General features: G+C 45.3%; 1 protein-coding gene across 1 annotated transcript in view; it reads left to right on the top strand.

Moving 5' to 3' along the window:
- Nucleotides 1-25,312, top strand: part of LOC138265844 (uncharacterized) — a 157,355-nt gene that overhangs the window by 105,677 nt on the left and 26,366 nt on the right. The window contains exon 9 of the mRNA XM_069213938.1: nucleotides 21,031-21,137. Coding sequence (XP_069070039.1) covers nucleotides 21,031-21,137 — 107 coding nt within the window. The remainder of the gene's footprint in view (nucleotides 1-21,030; nucleotides 21,138-25,312) is intronic.

The raw sequence follows: 25,312 nt of genomic DNA, 5'->3' as shown, positions 1-25,312 counted from the left end.
GCTATTTCCCTTATTTATTTCATTTAATAATACGCAACAGCATCAGAGTCAGAGGAAAAATGCTTATCTATACACTAAGGAGAACCTATATACACTTATATATACACATTTACATGAATACCAGGCTTATGAAACAGACAATACATACAATGTCTAAAACCATGTGCCCTACTCCAACATATTATAGGATAGTCACAAAAAAAAAAAACAGTAAACGTAGTGATCAACAATCACATGGTGGCCAAGGGTCTTGCACTCAGCTGTATGCTACCTAAAAGATTTTTTAGAAAGGTAGTAAGTAGTGCTATACAAATTTTTGGGAATCAATTAATTTTTTGCCCAGACTCCTTGGACCCATTAGAAATATGTCGACGCGTTTCGGCCTAACAACTCAAGGCCTCATCAGGACTGTCGGAGAACGCTGGCACCACTCATCTGTGAAGCAAGTATCCAAACTAGGTTACTCAGTTCCCGAGTGCTATTTGCTTGCGGCACTCGTTTAAAAAAACGGCAACTGTATATTATTTACGAAATGTTTTCCTGTATTATGCCGGTCAGCACAAGTGAGCGATCTCTGTGTCATCGGACGATGCTGTAACACTGCTCAAACTCTATCGTGAGTCGCAATCCCAGGCACCTCTAGGTGGCTAGGTCGCTCCCTTCCACGGCACGCTCAGCCCCAGCAATCCAAGCCATCTGGGGGGGGGAAGGGGAGTGCAGCAAAGACCCCAGTACGCTCCCCGCAAAGATCGCGCCACTCCACGGTCTCCGCACTGGGCCACAGGTCGCCCACACGGCCCGCACTCTCCTCACCTCAGGCTGCGGCGCGAGCCAGCGCCCCATCTCCATGAATGGCGATGATGATCCAAGCCACAGACTGCTATAGGGCAGCAATCTGTGCTCCATGTGGCGAATCGAGGCCCGTGCCCTTGTCGCAATCCCAGGGACCTCTAGGTGGCAGGGTCGCTCCCCTCCACGGCACACTCAGCCCCAGCAATCCAAGCCATCTGTGTGGGGGAGGGGAGTGCAGCAAAGACCCCAATACGCTCCCCGCAAAGAGCGAGCCACTCCACGGTCGCCGCACTGGGCCGCATGTCGCCCACACGGCCCGCACTCTCCTCCCTCAGGCCGCAGCCGCGGGGCGAGCCAGCACCCAGGTAAGGCGGCTCCGATGCGCTGTGGGCCACGTGCTCGCACGACACCGAGGCAGGCCATTCCACCCGGATCGCCCCGGTGAGTTCCACCGCCTTCAAAGGCCCCTGCGGTCCCTCTTTCCACAGTCGGCGGCCTCCTCCAGGCACTTCAGGGGGCCGGCACGCAAGCCTGCAAGGCCCGACTCAGCACCGACGCACGGGCCCGACTCCGCTCTCCGGTCTAGGTTTCCCTCGGCAACTGGTGCACAACTCAAGAGCTGCGAGGCAGCATGCTAAGCCCCAGGAGACGTGCCGTGCGGCTGACTAATCCGGCTGTCACGATCTTTACAGGATAGTAATCGGGCCTGGCGCGGAGACGGATTAGACGTCCGCTCCGTCCGCCATCTTGGCCACGCCCCTTGGCATGCGGTTGTGATGACTGACATATGGTGGAGATATCTGACAAATGATGGCAATTCTGAGCATACACTTTGCAAATGATGACAACAATGGCATGTACTGATGATACCTGATGAATGATGGCAGATGCTAGTAATTCATAGTATTTGGTTGTAAAGCTTTGAGGTGTAATACCAATCACTGCCTAGCACAACACCGGGGACCCCACGGGGCCCCGTCACCGATTCAAGGGCTCTTGCGCAGCAATGTGGTGGCCCAGAAGCCAACTGCAACTTCCTTAAGATTGCAGGTGTCTGACAGTAACAGTCAGAGTGGCGAGGCAGCCAGATGTCACACGGTGCACCTCCTCCCACAGACAGCACCGGGAGGGTGAGCCGACAGCCTTGGTCTCCCCAGGCTCGTCCAGAGGCCCCTGAATCAGGACTTGCCAGTGAGCTCCTGTGGTCCATACGGAGCGAGCGTAGGAGAAACAACATGGCAGCCCTAGGCCCTGACTCCCCACTGCACTCTCACTCTTAGCGCCTGCAACGTTACACTTCAGCAGTGTGGAAAAGGGGCTCTTTGGGGCCTCAGTGTGGTAGCTGGGAGGAAGGCATCCCCTACCTTGCCGGCAGTGACACCGGCCCAAGTGGAGACCTAGGAGGGGTCCCTCCTGACCCACAGAAACATTGGGGGCCCAGCAAGGTCTCTGTGGCATCACTGATTCACTTGGAAGTCCGTGGGCACATGGCCAGGAGTGGAGACTGGACAGAGAGCCTGAAAGCTTGAGGCTGCAACTGACCTGGTTTCCTAGCTGGCCAGTGTGAATGGAGAACAGTGAGGACAGTGCTGGCAGCAGTGCCCCACTGAAAATGTGCCCCACTGAAAATGGCCCCAGACTGCCATCACCCGGGGCAGTGAGTACTGAGACTCATGGTCTAAGAGCTGCTGTCTGTAGTGGATCAGGTCGGTGAGGACAGCTAACTAAAGAGCTCTAGGGCACCCAATCCCCCCAAACATGCCACCACACAGTGCCCATGCCGGTCCTGCCTGCTGGACATGGGACAAACCTTGCATCTGTCCATGGGCCCCCTGCAGATCATCGGAGAGCAGACTTCTCACCAAGGTGACTCCTGAATGAGCAGAACGGCAAACTAGAGCAGCTCGAGGGCCAGTGAGTCCTCGTCCTTCACCACCCTATGAGCCAAGGAGGCCGCAAAGGATATATGCGATCAGACAGTGCTGGACATGTTCACCTGCTCCACACCAGCTGCCTCCCGAGACCCAGCACCAGCATCACAATGCCCCTGCAGACAGATACTGAGGAGGCTTCTGATGGCAACCAGGCTCCAGTGACTTGGGCCTTTCTGGACTCCTTGTTCGACTCAGTCTAAACAGACATCCGGGACCACACAAGAAACCTTTCTCAGGAACTGCGCAAAGTAAAACAGGACCTGTCCTCGGTGGGGGACTAAGTCTCCTCCCTGGAAGACTCAGAGATCGCCCGAGGTGAAGAAATTGAAATGCTGCGGCAGGAGGTCATCCGTCTTCATGAACAATACGATGCCCTCCAGGCACAGGCAGAAGACCTTGAGAATAGATCCCTGCAGAATAATGTCCACCACTGGGGGTCCCGGTGGGCTCTGATATCCAGGGATACGTGCAGGTCCATTTACGTGCGTTTCTAGGCTGGGCTGAAGAATCTGAACTATAGGTGGCCAGGGTACATCGTGTTGGCTGACTGCTGGCCCTAATTCCAAACCACAGGACATGTTGGCCTGCATCCACAATTTTCTAACTAAGGGAGCCAACCCAAGGACAGCTATAAACCAGCAACCTGTCCACTTCCAAGGACACCAAATTGGTCTCTTTCAGGACATTTCGCTCCTCGCCCTCCAGCGCCACAATGACTTCAAACCGGTCACCGAATTTCTGTGTGCCAAGGAGGTGTCCTGTGGTTGGGGCACCCCGCCAGACTGATCTACCCTTGGGAGGGCCAACCTTTTCAAACCAGGACCCTCAGAGAAGCACACCATGTCCTCAACTTGCCAGGGGAATCCTCTCCTCGATCCATCCCTGGATCACCCCGGAGCTCCCCCATGAGTCGGCCTCAATGTCAGAAAGCTGGTAAATGAAGCAAGCACCCAGGCCCCGGCCATAAAGAACATGCAGAAGAATGTCAGGCGGTACTGGGCAGCTTAGCCTCCAAGACTGGCAAGCCTCTTTCATGACCAGTGCTTCTGCACACTCTATGCCTCATTTCCTTGATTTACACCAGGGTCTTTCATACTTGTTCTGTGGTGGTGGGAGGCCTGCAGAATTACTACTCTTACTGTCTCTCATGACCAGCCCCTCTGTCAGGCCTATGTCCACCTTGAGGCCAACCACTATCAATTAACTTGTTAATGTTTCTGTTCTTTTCACAATGTTAATTAGGGATTGTTTATGCTTATAGTCGCTCCTTCACACTACACGACCTACTGATACCACCCTGCAGGCTCAGGTGATAGTTCGCTCTCCATCAATCCTACCCTGCATTCTCAGCATCATGGCATTAAACCTGTGTGACACATTCTTACCCCTTCTCCTTTTCTTCAGATTTCCTGGAGCTTAAAGTTTTAAGCCTCAATGTCCGAGGTCTCAGTAACCAGACTAAACATCCTGCTCTTTTCTCACTCTTTGAACACTCTGATAGTGACATTGATCTCCTACAGGAGACCCATCTCCACTCCAGATATGAACATAGGATGAAAACCTGCTACTTCCCGCACCAGTATTGGTTTGCAGGCCCTGCGAAGAAAGGCGGGGATTGTGATCTTACTCTCAAGAGGTTTCATCGGCAAAGTCCTGACTAAGGTGGCTGAGATCAAAGGGCCCCTTATTGCTTTGCGGCTATAGCTGGGCAATTTTTGCTTTACCCTCGCATCCATCTACACAACCAATGAGCACCAGGAGACGTTTATTGAGAGTGCTAGCTCCTTAGTACTACAAACCCCAGATGTTGCTGTACTGGTGGGAAGGGACCTGAACCAAGTCATGAATACAGACTTAGCTCCTGATTTAGAACTTGGCGGAAGGGTTACTTCTTCACAACGGTGACGGATATCCCTCCACCAAAATCTAAATCCCATTGTAGCCTATAGGATTTAGATTTATACGGATGGGATATCTGTCACTGTTGTGATGCAGAAACCTATCTGCCAAGCTCTAAATCAGGCCCTTAAATTGTTCTAGTCAACGTTCAGACCGGTGCCTTCTTGCTGCAGGGTCTTCAATGGCTGGGTGATTGTGGCCTAGGGGACATCTGGTGCCTTTTCCACCCCAACACTAAAGATTACACATACTACTAGGCAGCACATAAAACCTATGCCTGCATCGATCATTTCTTGGCAACCCCGTGGTACAAGCCCTTGTCCAGGAGGTCTGTATTGATCCCCGGTCCTTGTTGGACCGTGCATCCCTCTTCTTGGTCCTATGGATGGATGCAGGTTGGAAGAGGCCCTCTCTTTGAAGGCTCAGGAATAGCCTTCTTTAATCTCGAGCCACTATTGAGGTGTTATGGGAGGTGATAGCCAACTACCTCTGAAATAACAAAACCAAGGAGACACCACTAGCCTCTATAGGGGAAACACTGAAGCTGGTAGTCAGGGGGGAACTCATTGCTATCTCTGCGGCTGATAACAGATACTGCAAGGAAAAAAGTGTGAGTCTGGAACAGAAAGTGGTGGAGTTAGAGATCATACATAAACAAACGAGCCCCAATAGTACGCCAGGAGTTAGAAAAAATGTGCCTGATCCTCAAGCATCTAGACCTCAATAGGGTGGAATATGCAAAGGCATGGCTAAAGCACACATTTTACCTGGGAAGTAATCGATGCGGCTTATGTTAGAACATCCACTTTGGACCAGAACCCAGAGGGATATTATTGAAATTATACGCACCAGCACAGAGATGCTCCCATTGCAGCTGCTTTCCATGACTTTTACAGTACAATATCCAGAGCCACAGACACCAGCTGCCAGCCTTCCCAGGTATTTTGAGGGGTCTGCGGTCTCTCCCCTGCCGCCCGCAGCTCCAACAGTCTGGAGAAATACATCCAGATTGAGGAGGTGATCTCGGCCATTGCCCGCCTTAAGCAGATGATGTCCCCCCGTCCAATGGCATTACACCACAGTTTTCTAAATGTTTTTGCCGTGATCTGCCTCCAATACTTACCCTCCTTTTTAATTCTTTCGCTGACATTGGGTCCATTACTGACTCAATGCTGGAAGTATCTGTCTCAATTATTTCAAAGCCCTATGCTGGTCTTACAGACCTATATCTCTCCTAAATATTGACGTCATACTCTTTACTAGCATCCTGGTGCACCACCTCGAGCCCCTTATGCCAGGACTGGTTGATCCTGACCAGGCCGGCTTCAAACCCAACCACCACTGTAGGGAATAATACCAAACATATTCTCCATTTAATGGACAGGATCAGCCGCTCCCAAAAGGATGCTACCCTTCTCTCCATCAACGCCGAGAAGGCGTTTGATAGGGTTCATTGGCCCTATCTCTTTGATTCCTTGAAACAATTTTTCCTCGGTATCAGATTCCGAAGCTGGATCCGTAGTGTCTACAGTGCCCCTAGGGCATCAATAAGAGTTGACGGCATGCTGTCCAAACCTTTCCTCATCCAGAAAGGTACACATCAGCGGGGTCCTCTCTCCCCTCTCCTCTTTGCCCTGTATATGGAGGCATTACCCGAAGAATTAGGGACCACCCGTCTATCACTGGAATCCTCTTGGGCAGCGACCACAACTTCATTAGCCTATACATGGATGACATCATCCTTGCCCTCATTGCTCTAGAAGCATTCCTGCCAGCCCTAGTGATGGAGCTCCACTTTTTTGGAGGTATCAGGGTTCAAAGTAAACCTGCAGAAAACCCAGGTCCTGAACATATCGCTGATGCTGCCCCAGGAAAACCACCTCCACTCCTTATTCCCTTTCAAGTGGCCTGGGAGTATATACCCTACCACAGCATGAAGCTGGCCCTCTCAGTGGTTGGGATGGCAATACGGAATTATACAGCCCTCACATCTCATGTCTTGCCTGATTTGGGCACTTGGCGCCGCTTACAAATACTGTTCTACCCAGGATCCTCTATATCTTTCAGGCCCTTCCACTGACTCCACCCAAACACATCCTTCGCTCTTTGCAGTGAGGTATCAACAGGTTCATCTGGGATGGGGAGAAACCATGTCTCCACAGACACCTTCTCTACCCTTCAACATGTGAGGGAGGGCTTGCATTACCCATGATAGGTCCCTGCTACCAGGCCTCCCAATTATGCTTTATGGATGAATGGAGCCTGCTTGCCTCCGAGAAGCATCATTAGACCACACACAGAGTAGCCCCTCACACCTTTTGAAAAAAGGGTCTTCCTTAAAAAGACAGACAAGGGTCTTATAACTGAGATCTATGCCCTACTAGGTGGGGAAGTGCCACCAGCGAAAACAGTGGGGCAGAGGAGGTGGAAAGCAGAGTCAGGCAGAGCACTCTCTATTAAAGATTGGGAGGACATCTACTGCCGGGCATGTAACACTGCTCACAACATGGCTAGCACATAGACAGCATATAAAATAGTCTCCTTATGGTACCTCATGCCAGCTCAGGTCCACTCGTGGAACCCAAATCTCACCAGAGACTGTTAGAGGGGGGGTGTAAGAACAGGCACCTGCTCTGGCATTGCCCGAAATTAATGTGCTATTGGGGGCATATTCTGGATAACATAGACAAGGGCTCCAATAACACAATACCAAGATTCCCAGCCTACACTATCCTGGGGCTCCTCACATCTCTAACCTATCCCCTGACGCTGACCTTGGGGGCTGCTCTCCAAGTCATTCTCGCCGTGTGCTGCTCATGAGGGTCCTGATTATACTGCATACCTTCATAAACTATGGTATATATTGTGGATAGAGAAACTCTTCCTCTCAATTGCCCCAGTAGTGATTAATAGCCCGACCTGTGGGCACCATTTATCACTATTCTGGCCTCTGAATTTAATGAGTTGACATACCTGACCTATCTCAACGTACTGCATTGGCTCCCCCCAACCGAGCCACCTGTAGACCCACCTGCACTGTAACTTTTCTATGCCAGTGCACTCACTCTCAGGCGACTTCAAACCAATTTACAGTAGTCAAAGGTCACCATAACTTTGTCTTAAAAAGAGACGTAGGAGGTTGGGTGTTCCAGGGGGCTGTTTGTGTTGCTTTGCTTTGGAAAATGCCTTAATGCTGCTTCCAGACCCAGGGATGTAGGGAGACAGCTGTGTATATTGTCTGATTCCAGCTGATCATTTTGATGCTGCTAGCCCCTGGGTTGTAGGTGATGAGCCGTGTAGCCAGGACTAGCTTTAGGGCGGTGCGAGCGGTACGGCCGCACCGGGTGCTGACCTGGATTGGGGGGCACTGACCTCAGGGGGGGGTTGTGTTTAGCAATGACTTACGAAACATGAGATTTAAAAGCACCTGCTGAAAAGTTCCTTGTGCGTCCAGCCTTCAGGAAACAATTAAAATGTCAAGATACTTCTTGTGATTAATGTTCCTGCTAGGAAGAGAGATTGGAGTTTTGTATAGCAGCAGCTTTGACTTGCCATAAAGTAGTGTAGAGGGTTAATATGCCTGCTTGAAAGAACAGAACTATGTTTTATGTGGATAGCTGAGTGGATTAGTAAAGCCAGCCTTTACAAGCACTTAAAAACAAACAAATGTATATGAGAGGGGTGCTATGGAGAGATGAGGGGCACATTTCTGTGTGGTAGTAAGTGAACCCAAGGAGGTGGTCATGGGGTGGGAGCACCAAAAAAGACTGTCGCACAGGGCGCCACCAGTGCTAAAGGCGGCCCTGCCTGTATCTGATTGTTTTGCTGTGGGTACAAATGAACAGAATTGATCCATAAAAATGCATTTGCACAGTTTTTAGGGTTGTGCCGCAAAGAGCTCTGTCCCTGTTGTTATTTCTCTACGGCTTGTAACCACGCCCATCAGTTTGGTTGGTTCGTGGGCTTGCCTTTTTAAATTTGCTTATTTTGATTAGTGAAAAGCATGCATACGTCATACCTTTTCTGGTGTTTAGCCCTCCTCGAGCACACTGGCCAACTACTGAAAATATATACGAGGCTCCATGTTTTCTATATGGTTTCTGGACTCTCTTTATTTTGTAGGCAGCCCGATCTCGCTGGGCAGTAGTCGCACGCTTTACATGACATAGATCCTGTTACATAGATAATTGCACTTTTGCCGGTTAAATGGATAATTGCATTTTTGCTGGTTACATGGATAATTGCACTTTTGCTGATACGTTTCACTGCGAGCAAACATCTGTTTCCTTTTGTGGGTTTGCTTTGCGCTTGGGATTTATGTTAGACAAATGCAGCAAGCTTGGGCTGAAAGTAAAATGTTGATGGGAAATTATTTTCACTGTTTATATATTTTTTTTTAGAAGTTGCCATGTTTGTTCAATTTGATACTATCCTAAGTTAAGGAAACATTGATGAAAATAATGGAATATCCTCTGACAATTCAACTAAATCTGGATTCCGAAGAACCAGCTCAAATTATATGCCACCGGTTGCAGAAAAGACGAAAGATTACATTTTATCTGTACTGTGTTTAAAACAAGGGACGTATTATATAATTATTGGGGAATAATTGATGAACTTTCCTTTACTGCTTTTTAGGGCTGTTTTAAGGGTAACGGTAAGAGTAGCTAGTCATGGGGAACATCCTTCTTCCCCATCCTGTTTGGTCCTGTCCCTCACTTTTTATAGTAATATTTTACGATGCTTCTACTATGAACAGTTCTTAGAATGGCTAAGATTTTGCCCTCTGTTTTATGTTTAGGCACTTTTAATGTGTTCCTTGTAAGTTTTGTTGCTGCTACCCTGGGTAAGAATTCTGATAATGTTGTTGATTTTCGATTTTCTTCTTTAATAAATTTGAACCGAGATCCTGGTCCGAACTGACGAACATTTGTAGGTGAAAAAATTAATTTATAGGATGGTGGATTAAAGACATTCACCTAAAAATAGCAAATTGACCCTCCATCAGCCTCACATTTCCTCTGCCACATGGTTTCCAGCCTTCACTCTCAGAAAGCCATGACCCAGCAGTCTGTCCGCCACTACAACAGGGCCACAATGACTATCGCCGCGCCTTAATTTTGGCAGGGTGACCCTGACTGGATTTCTCTGACTATGACCATCAAATGAGGCATGGCATCTTGTCATGTCATATACATTTGTAGGGCGCCATATCCCTGGGTTATACAAGCACTCTCCCTAGAACATCCTACTACTGATTCCACATTTAATTAGCTAAAAAATCCCAGTCCTAGATCGAGAAATCATTCAATGACCGACGGACAAGGCGAAATCTTCCTGCATATTGGGTCATTGCTTTTTTATGCTACTCAAACTTCCTCTTTGGGAGTTTGAGTACAACAAAAAAAGTTTGCAGAGATGAGCTAATAAACGTAGCAAGTTCGGCATAGTCAGTCCCGAATGTCTTGTCGCGTGGGCTTTCATTATTCTAATGAGATTACTGGATTTTGAGCAGCAAGATCGTCCACAGTGTGGGAGACTGAGTCTGACCCACGGTGGATGACACTTGTCACTCCAAATCCGGGCTTTGCTCCGGCTAACTAGCAGTGCCTCATCTCTCCCAAGAGGTAGAGACGATTGGACAGCCGAGTGTATGACATATTGGTACTTCTCAGGGAAGTCGTGGTCACTCAGGTCACAACCGGTTCTCTCATACACAGTGCGATCTCATATATAAATGACAATGAAAGCAGTATAAGTTTTAAAGATTGGTTTAATAAAACTTCTGCATTTTGGATAGCAAAGCATGAGCTGCGATAACCAGAACTACACAACACAACAATATTAGAATAGTGATGATGAGAGTGAAGCATAAAAATAATGCTATCATACAGTAGTGTCACTAAAATCGATGGACTATTCCCTATCTAAATCATATTTCGAGCACAGCATGTTTAGCTCTAATCCTGCCTTTCAGGTTCTCCAGGGAGGACATCAACCCTCATACCTGAGCAAAGGCATGTGATCTGCGTCAGCATCTGCAGCAGAGCATTCAGCATACAGTTGTGGTTCTCTGGCTGGAATCTCCCTCTTGACGTGCACTAGGACTAGAAAGTGTTTTTATAACTAACACAGCAGATGTTCTAAGAAAATGTCCCTACGTCAGGATATGTATTTTCTACGAATGTTGGAGACTAAACTTCTACCACGTTTACCAGCAATGTACCAGACTGTAGCCTTGACTGAAGCACAGGGTGATCAAGAATGCATTGTTTGAGAACACAGTGCTGAACTAAGCAAAACAGTTTGGTAGAAGAAATTAAAATAAGACCGTAAAACTGGTTATTGTAAAAATAACAATGCAAAGCTGAATAAAATATATCTAGGTCAAGGTGCACAGCGGCCTAGTGTATTAAACTGACGTGCATGGAGCTATACTTAAAATGGCTACACAACAGTCTCATTGCTAAATAGTTCAAGATCTAGAAGGGGCCTTCTCTGTGGCCTTTCTTTGCACACTGTCAAATTGCTTTCCCTAAACAAATCCTTCAATGTGCTACACAGTGCAACTTTTCGCTCTCTACTGATATCTCACAGTTAAAAATCATCCAGTGTAATAACTAGCTGCCACTTCTTCTTTCGTTCAGCTACAATATGTGAGACACCAAAATATGGATATTTTGTAACACATACCCATGAGTTAAAAGTGATGTTTTCCTGATTCCCAATCACAATGTGTAAAGTTTCATCTTGAACTTCTGCCCCTCTCCTTCACCCAATGTGCGGTTACCTATAAAGGTGCCCACCCCAATGCCTCCATGTTATATCTCTCAGATGTAGTACACCCAGGGCAATGTTAACAGTTTCACCTTAGGTCCCAAACCTTCCAAGTATCTGTGGCGCCCGCAGTATACCTAACATCTTTGGAGATTATCAATTCTAGCTCACCCAGTTCCCTCAAACACGCGACCAGCATTGGAAATAGTGCCCTCTGTTTCTCTTGTGTCCTATAATTCATCTCATGTTGTGTGCAGTGTTTTCCCTTTCGGACCAGTGGTGTGCCCAGTGAGAGTGCATGCCCAATTTCCTTTTTCTTTTTTTTACAGTACCCAATTGTGGGCCTCGGCAAGTTCGCCTGCTGCCAAATCAAGCCTGAAAAAGCATCATGGACTCTATTTGGCATCAGAGATTCTAGATCTCCAGTTGCTTTGCATATACATAGCATACTGATACAAAACGCCCTGTGAAGGGTTAAAAACTGCCAGTGTAACACTGACGTTTCAAGAGGGAAGGTTTGATGGGGCATATGCAGCAGCTCTATTTGTACTGGCCCCTGTTGGCCTTACCACCACAACTGTTGGGTGTACCTGGAGGCAACACAGAACTGCACCTTGCCACACTCAAATTCTATTGCAAAGCAGCTGTGTTATGCTGACTTTGTAGGTATGTGTGTATGTATGTATTTATATACAGAAAATACATAGTAGCGGTTGTTACTTTGTAGCTATATGTGTAGTTACCATAGGAAGAGTGTTTTTTGTTCTGCTAATAACTGTAGTGCCGTTTGAGGAAAGTTCCTCCACCTCAGCATCTTCCCATAAAGTTTCAGGGGGATCTGAAAAGTGGAGCCTGATGAAAAGAAGGGTCCAAAACACTTTTTCCATATGCATGACCCTTAGCAAAAATAAGACAAGAATATGAGAAAACGGATGAACAGAATCACACCAAATCTGTCAGAAAGCTAAATCTTTATCCAGAAAGTGTGCTTTTGGGGATTTTGAGAAATGATGGTTAAAAATGTATAGATCAGTGACAGTTCATCCCATGGGACGCCTGTGGGAGTCCCGCGGGCTGCAAATTCAAAATTTGGAGCGATTTGATTAGTCACAAGTGCTCCCCCCTCCATCGGCCGGAAAATGTTGCAGGTGCTATTACAGGACACGGGGACTCCTCCATGTGTCCTTAAAATTTAAAAAGTAAGGTAGAAGGGGTTGCGATATGGTTACCCCTGCCCGTTGGCCATTATGGTAGGGGCTCCAGAGGAATGGTTCTGAGCTAAAACCTAAAACAATTGCCCTTTTCATGATCCTGCAGAGCTCCTGTCTGCTCCTGTGGGATTCTCAGGACCCCAAAAGTGAAAGAAATGAAAAAAGAGATGTGGGGGCTCTGTGGCTGGGTGGCTGAATGCTGTCCGTGGCAGGGTTGGCCACAGGCCAGGCCCTGTAGCATACCCAATCTTGCCATGAACGGTTGAAGGCCCTCCTTGTTGAGGAGTTGGCCTCAAACATATTGTAATACCCTATTTAAACTGTTATTATTATGGTTTGATGGTTTCTAATGTTATTTAACCACATATGTCAATTAAAAAATATATATATATTTTTTTTTTTAAAACATTGTTATAAAATGTTATTTTATGTTAAAAAAGACATGTAGAAACACACTGAAATAAATACCAGTTAAAGAGGAGTTAGTAAGATTTTAACACATTACAAAAAACATTGGAAATTCACTGAAAAAGTGCCCTCACTATGCACTGGTTATGACCTCACACATTACTTCACTGCTGACATCATCACTGATGATGTTCTATGACACCACTGATGACATCTGAAATGTCATTACATTGATGATAACACTGTGCATGGCGGGGGACAATTTATAGTAACTTCAGTTAACTATAGCCTGAGGAATTTCATTGTTATTTATATATATTCCCTACTGGTGGTCGCCAAGACCTAGTTTCCATAGGAAGAGCGTTTTTTGTTTTTCAAATAATTTTGGTGCCACTTGACGAATCTTCACAATTTTTTTCTTCTAAACTTATACTTTACTCAGGTCAGCTGCTGTTTTGAAAGTTTTGGGCTGATCCATCAAGGTGGGGCCAGGAAACATGAGGGGTCCCAAAACCCATTTTCCATAGGGATTTTGAAAATGACTACACCCTGAACCGCTGGACGGAATTACACCATTTTTGGCAGAAAGCTAGTGCTTGGTCCAGAAAGCAAGCTTTTTGTGAGTTGGTGTAAATCTGTTCAGTGATTTAGGAGAAATAAAGGGAAAAAATATAGATATCTAGGGACACGGATCCTCTGTGGACCCAACTGTCCCCATGCAGATATCTCATTGGCTGCAACACTTCAACAAGGAAGTGTTGGCAGTCATCTTGGGGAAAAAAAGATTTAGAAAAAGAAAAGGGACTAGGGTAGGTTCACACTGAGCCCCTAGCCTTGGTCTAGGTGTCCTTTACAGACCCCGCTAGGGCTGAAAAGCATTTTTATTTTTAAATCCCAGAAAAATTCCCGGATCTGTGGATCTGTCCAAGATTTATTTATTTTTTTTAAGGGCAGCCTCACTCCCTTTTCTTTTATGTGACCCCGGGTGGACCAGGTCCCGGGGGCATTCAAAAAGGAGGGGGGGCACACAGGCCCACCACCTCCTTGGGCTTAAATATTTAGGCCAGGCCCTGGAGGACGGGCTCCCCGGGGCAATGGATAAAATGTGTGCAGGGGGCCTCGCTGCACCCCGCACTCTGGGGACCACCACCTCCCTGGTGCTTGAAGTTAATGTGATGCGGGGACCGCCTGCCCCCCCACTGCAGCCCTGGGGACCCGCACCTCCCCAGGGTAATATTAAAATTCAATGCGGGGGCCGCCCCCCACTGCAGCCCCGGGGACCGCCATCTCCCAAGGGCATTAATAAATGAGAATACAGGGTGAGGGGTGCCCGGCCCACCTGCAGCCCTGGGGACCTTCCCAGAGATTTAAGTAAAATAATGAAGGGGGTCCATTTGGGATCGCCGAGGACCACCACCTCCCGGGGCTATTTCCTTATTGGAGGGGGGCCGAGCCATTAATGGACCTGGGGACCTCTACCCCCCAGCCGGCTCCTGCTATGTCCTGGGATGCCCACCCCTGGGACATATCTGTTTGCTGTAACTTGGCTGGAGTTTTGCCAGTTCCCTCCAAGTCACAGCAAACATTCAGCTCTGAGTAAGGGAGATCTGCCAAACAACTCTTGCTGGCTCAGAGCAGAAGTTTCCTCAGTTTCCCTGCCCGCGGGCAGAGAAACGGAGGAAGCAGTTGCTTTTGCAGACAGGGAGCTGCATGTTTTCCAGCTCCCTGTGTGCAAAAGCAATGCCAGCTACCACAGGAGGCGGGAAGCCAGCTGGTACCGCGGGGCCTTGAGGCTTCCCCTGCGGTCCCCAATGCACACTGGGTGCCCTGGACGGTACCCAGGATTTAGGGCCGGGCCCTGCGGATTGGGTCCCTGGGGCCAAAATCGGCTGGGGGAGCAGGGCTGCTGGGCCCCCTCCCCCCTACAAAAATTCATTATTTAGGCCAGGCCCAGGGGATGGGGTCTCCGGGCCAAGATAGGCCTGGAGAGAGGGGGGTCACGTGACCCCCTTCCCAAAAAAACCAATATTTAGGCTGGGCCCTGGGGGACGAAGTTTCTGGGGCCGAGATTGGCCTGGGGAGGGGGCCACGCAGCCCCCTCCCCAAAAGAAAATTAAATATTTCAGCTGGGCCCTGGAGGATGGCATATGGCATATGGCTGACCATGTGTGACGACAATATAAAGGGTGTTGTTTTAAGTAAGACAGACCTACGGGCTTTGTTAAAGGCTCAAAATACGAAAAGCAGTGGACCTTTTTGCTTTATCAAGGGGTCAGCCAATCAGCATATAAAAAGCAGACCTATTGGCTTTGTCAAAAAGTCACCAATAATTATAAAAAAAGATGTGTATTTCATAAATTCATACATTGCAATCTTGATTGGTTCAAATTATTTGAAATAAAGCATTTTTTATTAAAAAAAGTTTGTGTTTTTTTTTTTACTTTTATCAAACCACTGTGTGCAGCCATGGCACCATTTCAATGTGTTTTGGGTGCCCCGGGGAACACCTGAGGCACTCATGTAATGTCTACTCATTGGGAGCGGGGGGTGAGCCCCAATGCCCCCATGACTCCTGCTGCCTCCCCTCACAGGAGTTGGCCACTTACTTTATTGGGAGGTGCACAAGTGCTCAAAGGTTTGGGGAGGGGATGCCACGTTCCCCCTTTCCCCACAAATATGTATGCACCACCCCCGCCTACCCAAAGAGGTTTATTAAAAAAGACAGGAGACCGCTATATTTTTTTAATTAGCCCTGCAGATACTCTGCTGAACTGTACCACAGATTTTAAAAAATTCCTTTTTTGGTCCATGCCTGGGGGGTAGGGCACAGACACACACGCACTCTTTACGATTAAACTTAATAGATGGTCTCTCCAGTTTTACCTGTGGGCCAATGAAAGTTTCTCAGTGAAATTTACTTCTAGTGATGCCAGTGCTTTGAAATGATCTTCAACTCCCTTCATAAGATAAAACTGTGCCACAGGTTGGTCCTTTGTAAGATGCTGTTGCAGCAGATATTGGGTAGTGCCGGTGAGAGCTGAATAAGTTCTGGGTTACCTTGAAGAATTCATGGATGCCTCTTCATTGTATCTGGAGAATAATGACTACATTACTGAGAAGGAGAGGGACAGTGACATCTCAGAAAATAGTATCTGGCTTATTGGCTTCCTGGAGGCTGCCAGAAGCTGCTGCTTACATGCATCTCTTCAGAGTATTTACTTGGGCTCAGCCTAGCACGCCACAATACGGGATATATTTAATATTTGTGGGCATAATTGTATACTTGAATGCAGACAATTTGTCAGCAAATAATGGCTCATGATATGAGACAATGGCTTTCACAAATCCCATGTTAGAGCTATAATGTTAATGTGGATTATGATCGACGCCAACCCCTGTTGTAACTAGTGTACTATGTGTGTCTACATATACACCATTGGCACTAATTTCCTCCCAATGTCTTTGGAGAAGGTCCTCCAAACTACCCTTAATAACAGATTTTAAGATGATTCAATGTAATGGTACCCATTGTATCAACCTATAAAGGGTGAAAGCTGAGTTGACCCTGTCAGAACTACAGGTCACACACACACACATGTGAACAGCGAATCCCTAACAAAATTAGACATCTTTTATTTAGGGTTTTCTATAACAGAGGTAATCCAGATTATATTAAAGCACTTTAAGGAGCATGCGTAGAAATGGTACATTAACAGCTAAATACTTAGAGTGGTGATATAAAAAGAGAGTACTTCTGGCCATCTGATTCAGTAGTAAGAATTTGTGTATATATATATATAAATATATATATATTCACTGAAAAAAGGTTAAAGTAATTTTATAGTTAGGTGAATATGTGAACGACCACATTACATTTTTTAACTGAAATAAACACAGAAATTAACCATTTATAGTCACCAGAGCTAACTATAATTTATGCCCCTGCCATGCACTGCTTATCACCTCACATATTACATCACTTGTGAAGGCCTATGAAATCATTTATGAAATCGCCGATTACATAATTGATGAATGACATCACTGATGAGAGATTATTCAAACTTCCTTCGTGCACATTGCTCTATAAACTAGAATGGCTTTAGAGGCCTAAAAGTAAGTACAAAATAGTGACAGCTGATAGTGATGTCATCAAATATGCGATTTGAGATGTCATAAATGATGTCATAGAACGTCATGAGTGATGTCATGCTAACTATAACTGGTAAACTTCTGAGTTTTCTTTACTTCAAAATGTAATGTCACTGACAAATTCACCTAACTATAACATTAACCTTTGTTTTTTTCAATGAATATATAGTGATGTACATTCTCACCTGTTCTGTGCCCCCCTTAAAAATTCACTTCTGGAGACTCCACTGTGGAAAGGGACAGGATAATCAGCTTTGAAGTCCTTTCTTGATTGTTTCGGCTGCCCCTGCTGCTTGCTTGCTCTTCTTTTAGTGTATCAAAATACAGGGGGAGGGGCAGCACATGCTTTGTCCTCATCAAGAAAAGGAGAGCAGGAATGGTACAGATCCCCTGGGAGAGCCTTGCAGAATGTGCTCTTTTCCATGCCCACCTCTTTTCACTCTGGTACAGAAAGGCTTCATTCATGGAAGAAAGGGCCTTGCACAGAGAGTGGTCTTCTTATAAGGTCATCTGGCAACATTGTTGCTGAAGTTGCCCTATATTTCTTTGCTGACTCAATTTTAACAATACACGTTTATATAATGTCAATTTAGAACAGACTCGGCTTGTTTCTTTTTCCAAAATCAAGCTGGCCAAAATCCATTACAAGGTTGGAGGATAACAACTTTCACAGTGGGGCTTTTCCGCTGTTTCCCCTCACGGGCACCGTGTAGCGCAGCCCTGAGGTGAAGCATTATGTTGTTGCTCCAGGAAGAAACAGTTCTGACACGCCGCAACGAACATGAAGTACCTATTGCTGTGCAGGTGTTCGGAAAAAACCTTCCACCTGCATAAAAACAATTAGAAAAGCGTCTAATTTGACCGTCCCGGGAACGCCCACTGCATCAGCAGGTACATACCATGCGGGAAAGGGGAGAAGCCAAGGCCTTAAGTGGGCCTGATCTCTCTGGGTTTCAACCTCGGTAGTAATTTTAAATGGACACTGAAACGAGTCCCTGTGAGGCCCTATACCATTGTCCTTTACTGGTAAAAACACTGATCGATTTCTTAACAATTAATGTAAAACATTTTTATAGTGATTATTTGTCAGCGATTTAGTTCTTTTTCATGTTTTAATTAATCTTCCAGTCCCCAAGAGCGTTCACTGGTTCCAGGATGTTTTTGCATGTAGCATATAATTCTTGCATAGTGCATACTTTGAGCTGAGTCCCCTCACGGTGTTCATGATGGGTCACAATTCAGAGGTCTGGAGCTGGGGCTGAAGGCAGTGCACGTTTCTCACAGTGCCTGTCAGTAGGTCAATGAAGGTGTTGGAATACATGGTCATCCAATCCTTGGCCTCTCTGCAGAGCACACAGAACAATGGTCACGTACTCCGGCTGCAGTTGTTATTCTGCGCAAATGTGTGTGAAGGATGAGTATAGTTGACAAAGTAATGACAAAGCAAAAGTAAAAGAAAATCCAGTGCTTACAGGTGAGGGGGAGTGTTGTGTGTTTTAGGGGGTGAAGTGAATGGAGATGTGAGGAAATGCATTCAGGAGAGAGAAAAAAAGTGCTGAATAGAATGGAGATGAGGCATAAGATATACAGAAGGAGATGTGGGGAGAAAAAGGGCACTCACCTCTAACAATGAGTGTACATAACAGAAGTGACTGAGACACTCTGAGGAGCACTACCCTTCCCACAGGCCTCAGTGATGTTCATTCACAGTTTCACAATTTCAGAATTGATACATTTTCAATATTAACCATTTACAACAAAATCATTGCTGTTTCTAATTTATCTTAAACAACCAACAATCACTGACAAAGCCACTAGTCTTGGCTAGTTTTAGGTGTATGTCAGTTGTTGTGTTATATATCTGGATGCAATAACAGAAAGCTCAGAGAGGCACCACAATACTAGCTGGGCTGCACACAATGGGAGACACAGACATTTAGCTACTGTGGTTAAGCCACATCCTTAATTACACAGATCACGCTCATTTTAGACCCTCCACCCCCACACACAGATGTTTTTATCCAATTTAAAGCCTGGAGAGGAGCAGCCCAGATTAGCGTTTGGACAACCAGTGGAAAGAAAGTATTAGAAAACATGATCTTGTATGCTTTGTGTGCAAACTTGTGTTTGTTAGTTGTCGTACACATTTTTTGAGGATTTTTGTGCATGCATGCATGTGTTAGTGTATATGAGCTTAGTGCCAACTGCCCCTCTCAGTGGAGGTTATTCTAGGTATGATGCTCTTTGCCCACTCCAGTACACTCTGGGCCTCATATAGTGTTATTATTTTATGGCAAAGTGGTAATTCATGGCATTATGACCATTTCCCACCCAAGGCAAAATGCTTATGTGGTGCAAGGGCAGCACAAAACCTTGATAAGTAAGGCCCTTACTATTTTAAAAAAATCAAACTGTAAGCTCATATTGCTCTTATTGTTGTTAGACACCGTGGGGCGCATTGACAATGCAACACTAAAGTCAGATTTATAATGCTACGCAAGGCTGCCTTGCGCAGCCCTGAGTGGCTTGATAAATCTAGAGTAACGCAAGCCAGTGCAAATCACTGCCTTGCATTACTCTGCCCCAGGAGGCGTTCCACGGGTGGAGCATGGCTGTTTCCACTCATCCACTCATGGATTTTGGCGCATTCCCAGATTTACCATTAGTGGTAAACCTGGAAATGCGTTAAAATGCTACGCCTCCCCTGGGGAGGTGTAACGAGGAGCAATATCTTTAATTCTCCTCGTTTTTTCCTCTTTCTATGCTACAGCACACATAGAAAGAGGAAAATGCCTCTAAGGATTGTTTTTTTGTCCAGGAAGGTGTCGCTTCCTCCACAAAACAATTCTGCCTGCAGCGCAGGCCCTCTTGCACCATGATCCAAGGGTGCCTGCATTGGCGCTAGCCAGTCAAAAGGGCACCAGTGCAAGGAAAGGACAGGAATGTACTGTATAATGGTAAGTATGGCACATTTTTCACTTTTCCTTTCACACAGCAAGGTGGCTTGCTGCATTGTGCTGCATGAAGGTTTGATAAATCTGGCCCGTGACTTCTATCAGGATGAAAAGCCAGGTTGGTATAGCTAGGGGATGCTGCATTTTCTGCTTAGTAGCATTTAATCTATCTAATTAATGAGATCATGCCATACCAATGATGTGCAGTATGCTGAAGTTGGCAAATGACAATTTAATTGACACCTTGGCCCTCATAACATGTGACCTTTTGAATTGCAGTTTGTGTAGTAACTCCTGTTACCGTACACTATTACCCTTAATTTTCTTCAGGTAAATTTCGGCAGGTCAAACCCATTAAAACTTACTAGGAGAAAAGTCACCCAGTAGATACTGGGAGAAGTGGATTTTGGTGCACTTGGCACCAAATTCACGTTATGCCACATTTTTGCAATCACAACTCAAAAGATGCAATCATTAATGCACCCAATAAATTCTACACACCTCAGTTTTGGATATTATCTGGTGCATTCATTATCGTTTCCCACACAAGGTAATTAGTGGACCTTTGTCTTACTAAGAGTTCCTGCAGTTTTTGCTGTGTGTGAATAAGAGAGTAACTGCCATTTTTAAAGCATTGCCATATGCACGACTTCCAGATCTAGATATGTGCAAACGTGATACCAGCCCAGTTGCCGGTACTTCTATTGGACTTATTCTGCATTGGTATTTGATAACTGCTCCAATCAGGACACTGAATACATTAAATACATTTTTGATTCATAAAAGTATTATTCTTTTAATCGTTGTAGACAGTTTAAATTACAAGCTGTATTCTAAGTTAATATTGTGTATTGCATATTGTGCATTGTGAAATACAAATGTTTTAGATTGTCTTATTTCTTCTAGCCTGATAATGTATTCAGAAACCCTTAAGGAACTGGACCTAGATGATAACAGCATTGGAGATCTGCCAGCACACGATATTCTTGAAGCATTGGTAGAGAGGAAGCAAGGTGAAGTGTTTATGGTCTCTTGCCCAAAAATGAAAATTATTATAAAATGTCATTGACTCACAATGGTGCTTTAATCTCTGTCAGACACAGTCATATCTGTTGAAATATGCCCTAATTAATACAATTCAACATAAAACAAGGTGATGGAAGAAATGTTTTAATTAATCTCTGCCACTGGCAACTGCTAATCCCTATTCCAGTCCATTTTCACGCAGTCAGCCAACCTAGACAGACACTGGTCATATGCAAATGAGTCCTTGTCCAGCTCCATTAAGAATAGTCCGAACTGCCAGGCCAGGTCCCCTGCAGACAGTTACACAAGCTACCCCGGACTGGCTGTGGCCACAGACCAAGTTGTGCAGGCAGTCCCTGCTGCACACAGTTGAAGGCTGTGTGCAATGGGTGATGGCCGATTGTTGTGGGTTAGGCACAGGCCCTGACCACAGGCCAGGTCCTACAGCCAATACCTGTTAGAAGATTACCCATTAAATCAAACTTCCACAGGAGAAGATGCCTTTTACCCAACACCCTCCAACAGATGCGTGCTCAGACTTTAACTGATTATCTTAACCCTGCATCCACTAGGGGGAAAGGGGAATGGGAACAGAAAAAGAGAGACCGCCTCCAGATACAGTTCCATCCTGTGTTTCCCACTTGAAGATAGGATATTCAGTGTGCGTCTCTGAAAACCTGCACCTTTCTTCTTATTGGGATTTCTTTAAAGGAAGGACCTGCAGTCGGGAGATAAGAGCATGGATAAGTACATTCCTACTGCACATTCAACTGTTCAGCCATTCACATTCACCCAATTCTATCGTTCTCCTAACCTGGATCTTTTGAGAGACTAGCCTCTCTCTATGAGAACAATGTTAACTTAATATCTTCTTTTCTCCAGGAGTCAGAGGTTTCCAAGGTTCTCTGTAGAACAGTTGAAAAGTTCACAAACTACTAATGTATTTTACAGGAAATGAAAACTCCTTCTCAAGGTTCAGTTTTCTCAGTCACAGTCACTAAGAATTAGTATGAGCACTGAGGTTTGTCTTTAAGACTGACAAGTCTGCAAAGCAAAGAGTTCTTGAATATATATGTACATATATTTATTGGCAAGTCTGAAAATCATACAAAAGGATTCCTTACTTCAGCTGCTTGAAGTTATGTTAAGCCAAAACAAATTCTCCTCAGAAAGCCGATAGCCAGTTGTTGGAAGAAGGAAATAATACAGCTTCTTCAAAAGGGAAAAAAGTAGCTGGTGTGCACACTGTAACAAGAAAAAGAAATAATCACTCAAAACTGGAAGATTTCTCTATGAAACAAATTGCCTCAGGAACACTGCTCATTCTCCTCAGGATGACAGTTGAAGTGCAGGGCTCCCAGAGAGAAAAACTGGAGGGAAGCTTCAGCATGAGACTAAGGTAGAAACACTAGAGAGCGCTGACCTCACAAGGATTTGCGGCCACCATCTTGAGTGGCAGTTAAACCCGAAGAAGCTATTTCTTAGAACAGCCTCCGCAAGAGCCACCGGGAGTGAGGACACCGCTGCAACCAACGTGGGTACAAGGAAAAGGGGAATCGTTTTTGCTGAGGGAAGAACTTAACAACGTTGACAATAGTTTTCCTGACAGTACCCCCTTCAAAGAACTACCTCCCACAGAAGGTTTGTTGGGGAAAGTGTTGTGAAATTGCTTTATCAACCTGGGAGCATGAAAATTTTGGAAGGCTTCCCAGGACCTTTCTTCTGGGCCAAAACCTTTCCAATCAATGAGGTAATATAATGTTCTTTTTTAAACTTTGAACCTAAAATTCTATTCACTTCATATTTTAAATGTGAATCTACTTGGATAGGATCTGGAGGGGTGGTTGTCCTAACATTGGGAGGGGTTCTTTTCAGGAGCGAGACATGGAATACTGGATGAACCTTAATCTGAGGGGACAAAACGAGTTTGACTTTTACTAGATTTACAATTTTCTTTATTTTAAAGGGTCCTACATATCTAGGCTGGAATTATTTGTTCCCTCTTAAATGTAAATGTCGAGTGGATAGCCAGACCTTCTTGCCCTCGCAATAACCAGGGTTGCCTCTCCTCTTTTTGTCAGTATGTTTCTTGTAAGAGACCTTCGCCTTGGTCAAGTGTTCTCTAGCGGATTAGTAGGTCTTTTGAATTTTCTTACTGAATTCATTCACAGCTGGGACTGAGCTTCCTAAGATAGTGTGTGGGTGCCTACCACAGTTCAAATAGAAAAGAGAATAACCAGTGGAGACATGAATAGTATTGTTGTACGCAAATTCTGCTGTCCAAATGAAATCTGGCCAATCATTATCTTGGTCTAGGAGATATAAGAGTAGGTACTGCTCTATTTACTGGTTAACTCTTTCTGTCTGTCCATCCGTTTCAGGATGATAACTGGTAGAATAACGTGAGTCTATTCCAAGTTGTTTCGTAAAGGCCCTCCGGAATTGGGGACCTCGATCTGATATTACAACCACCCGAATGCCATGAGCTCTCACTATGTGCTGTCAAAATAACTGTGCTAACTGAGAGGCTCTAGGAACCTTCTTCAGAGGGATGAAATGACTCATTTTAGAAAAGGTGTCTACAAAAACTAGGATTGTGTCAAAACCTTGACTTGAAGGTAAATCTACAATCAAATCCATGGTATTGGTGTGCCAGGGATATAGTGCAATGGAATAGGCTGAAGCTCACCTTCAGGAGCTAATCGTGTTGTCTTTCTCCGAATTCATTTATCACAGGTTTGAACGTATTGTCTTATTTGAGGGATCATAGCAGGCCACCAGAAATACCTCTTAAATAATTCGGTAGTCTTCAAAATTCCTTTATGCCCAACTAAAGGATCATTATGACACGCTTGTAGCGCTAGTTCTTGCAACTCACGAGTTAGCAAAATTAAAGCATTTTCAACTAAAGGAATATTTTCTAAAACCCTTCTTCCTTATTTTTTTGTTGGCCCAATCTGAAATTTCTTGGTCAGACATGGATTCCAGAACCTTACTTTTTATTTCAGAAAATTGTAAGGTACAAACAAACTCGTCTGCTGGAATAATTGGAATCTTTTCAGCTTCCCTGGCTCCAGGTATATTATGCATTCTTGATAACGCATCTGCCTTGCCATTGGCAGAACCAGGTCGATAGGTAATGGTAAAATTAAAATCTGCAAAGTACATGGACCATCTCAATTGCCTTGGAGTTAATGTCTTAGCAGACTTTAAAAACTGAAGATTTTTATGACTGGTGAACACAGTGACTACATGACGAGCCCCTCATAAATAATGCAGCCATTCCTGAAAGGCATCCTTCACTGCCAATAGCTCTTTGTCAATCAGCAATTGAATAGTTTCTTTAAGGAGGAGTTAATTTCCTGGATCGAAATGCCACTGGGTGAAGTTGACCTGTTTCCTTGTGCCTCTGAGACAATACACCACCAATCGCTTGGTCGGAGGCGTCAGCTTCCACAAAAAATGGCTCCTCTGGGTTAGGATGGAGAAGGATCGGGGCTGTCGTAAAGCTCTTTTGAGTAACTTTGAAGATTCTTCAGCATCAGTTGATCAATGGAAGGGTACTCCTTTTCTTAAACGTTTTGTAATGGGGACCACCTTAAAAGAAAACTCTTTTATAAATCGGTGGTAGAAATTGGCAAAGCCAATAAAAACTTTGCACCTCCTTCACTGTTTTAGGAGAAGGCCAATCCAGGATTGTTTGAATTTTAGCAGGATCAATGGAAACTCAATTTTCCGATAAAAACCAATCCCAAGAATTCTACTTCCTTCGCATGAAAGGCACACTTTTCCAACTTGACATATAGGTTATTTTCCAACAATTTCTTTAGAACTGCTCTCACGTGATCTACATGGTCTCGCAAATTCTGGTAGAAGATTAAAATATAATGAGTATAGACTACTACAAATTGATCTGAAAACTCTCTCAGAACATCGTTCACAAGGTGCTGGAAAGCGGCCGGCGCGTTACATAGCCCATAAGGCATCACTTGGTACTCGTATAGACTAAACCACGTGCGGAAGGCCGTTTTCCATTTGTCTCCCTTAGCAACTCGAATCAAGTGGTACGCTCCGCGAAGATCTAGTTTGGTGTAGATTTTTGCTTCTTTTACCTGATCTAGCAGTACTGAAATCAAGGTAAGGGGATACTGATTCTTCACCG

This window comes from Pleurodeles waltl, chromosome 11, assembly GCF_031143425.1.
Source record: "Pleurodeles waltl isolate 20211129_DDA chromosome 11, aPleWal1.hap1.20221129, whole genome shotgun sequence".
NCBI lineage: Eukaryota > Metazoa > Chordata > Amphibia > Caudata > Salamandridae > Pleurodeles > Pleurodeles waltl.
The sequence above is the reverse complement of the archived record's forward strand: the minus strand, read 5'-3'. Positions and strand labels throughout refer to the sequence as shown.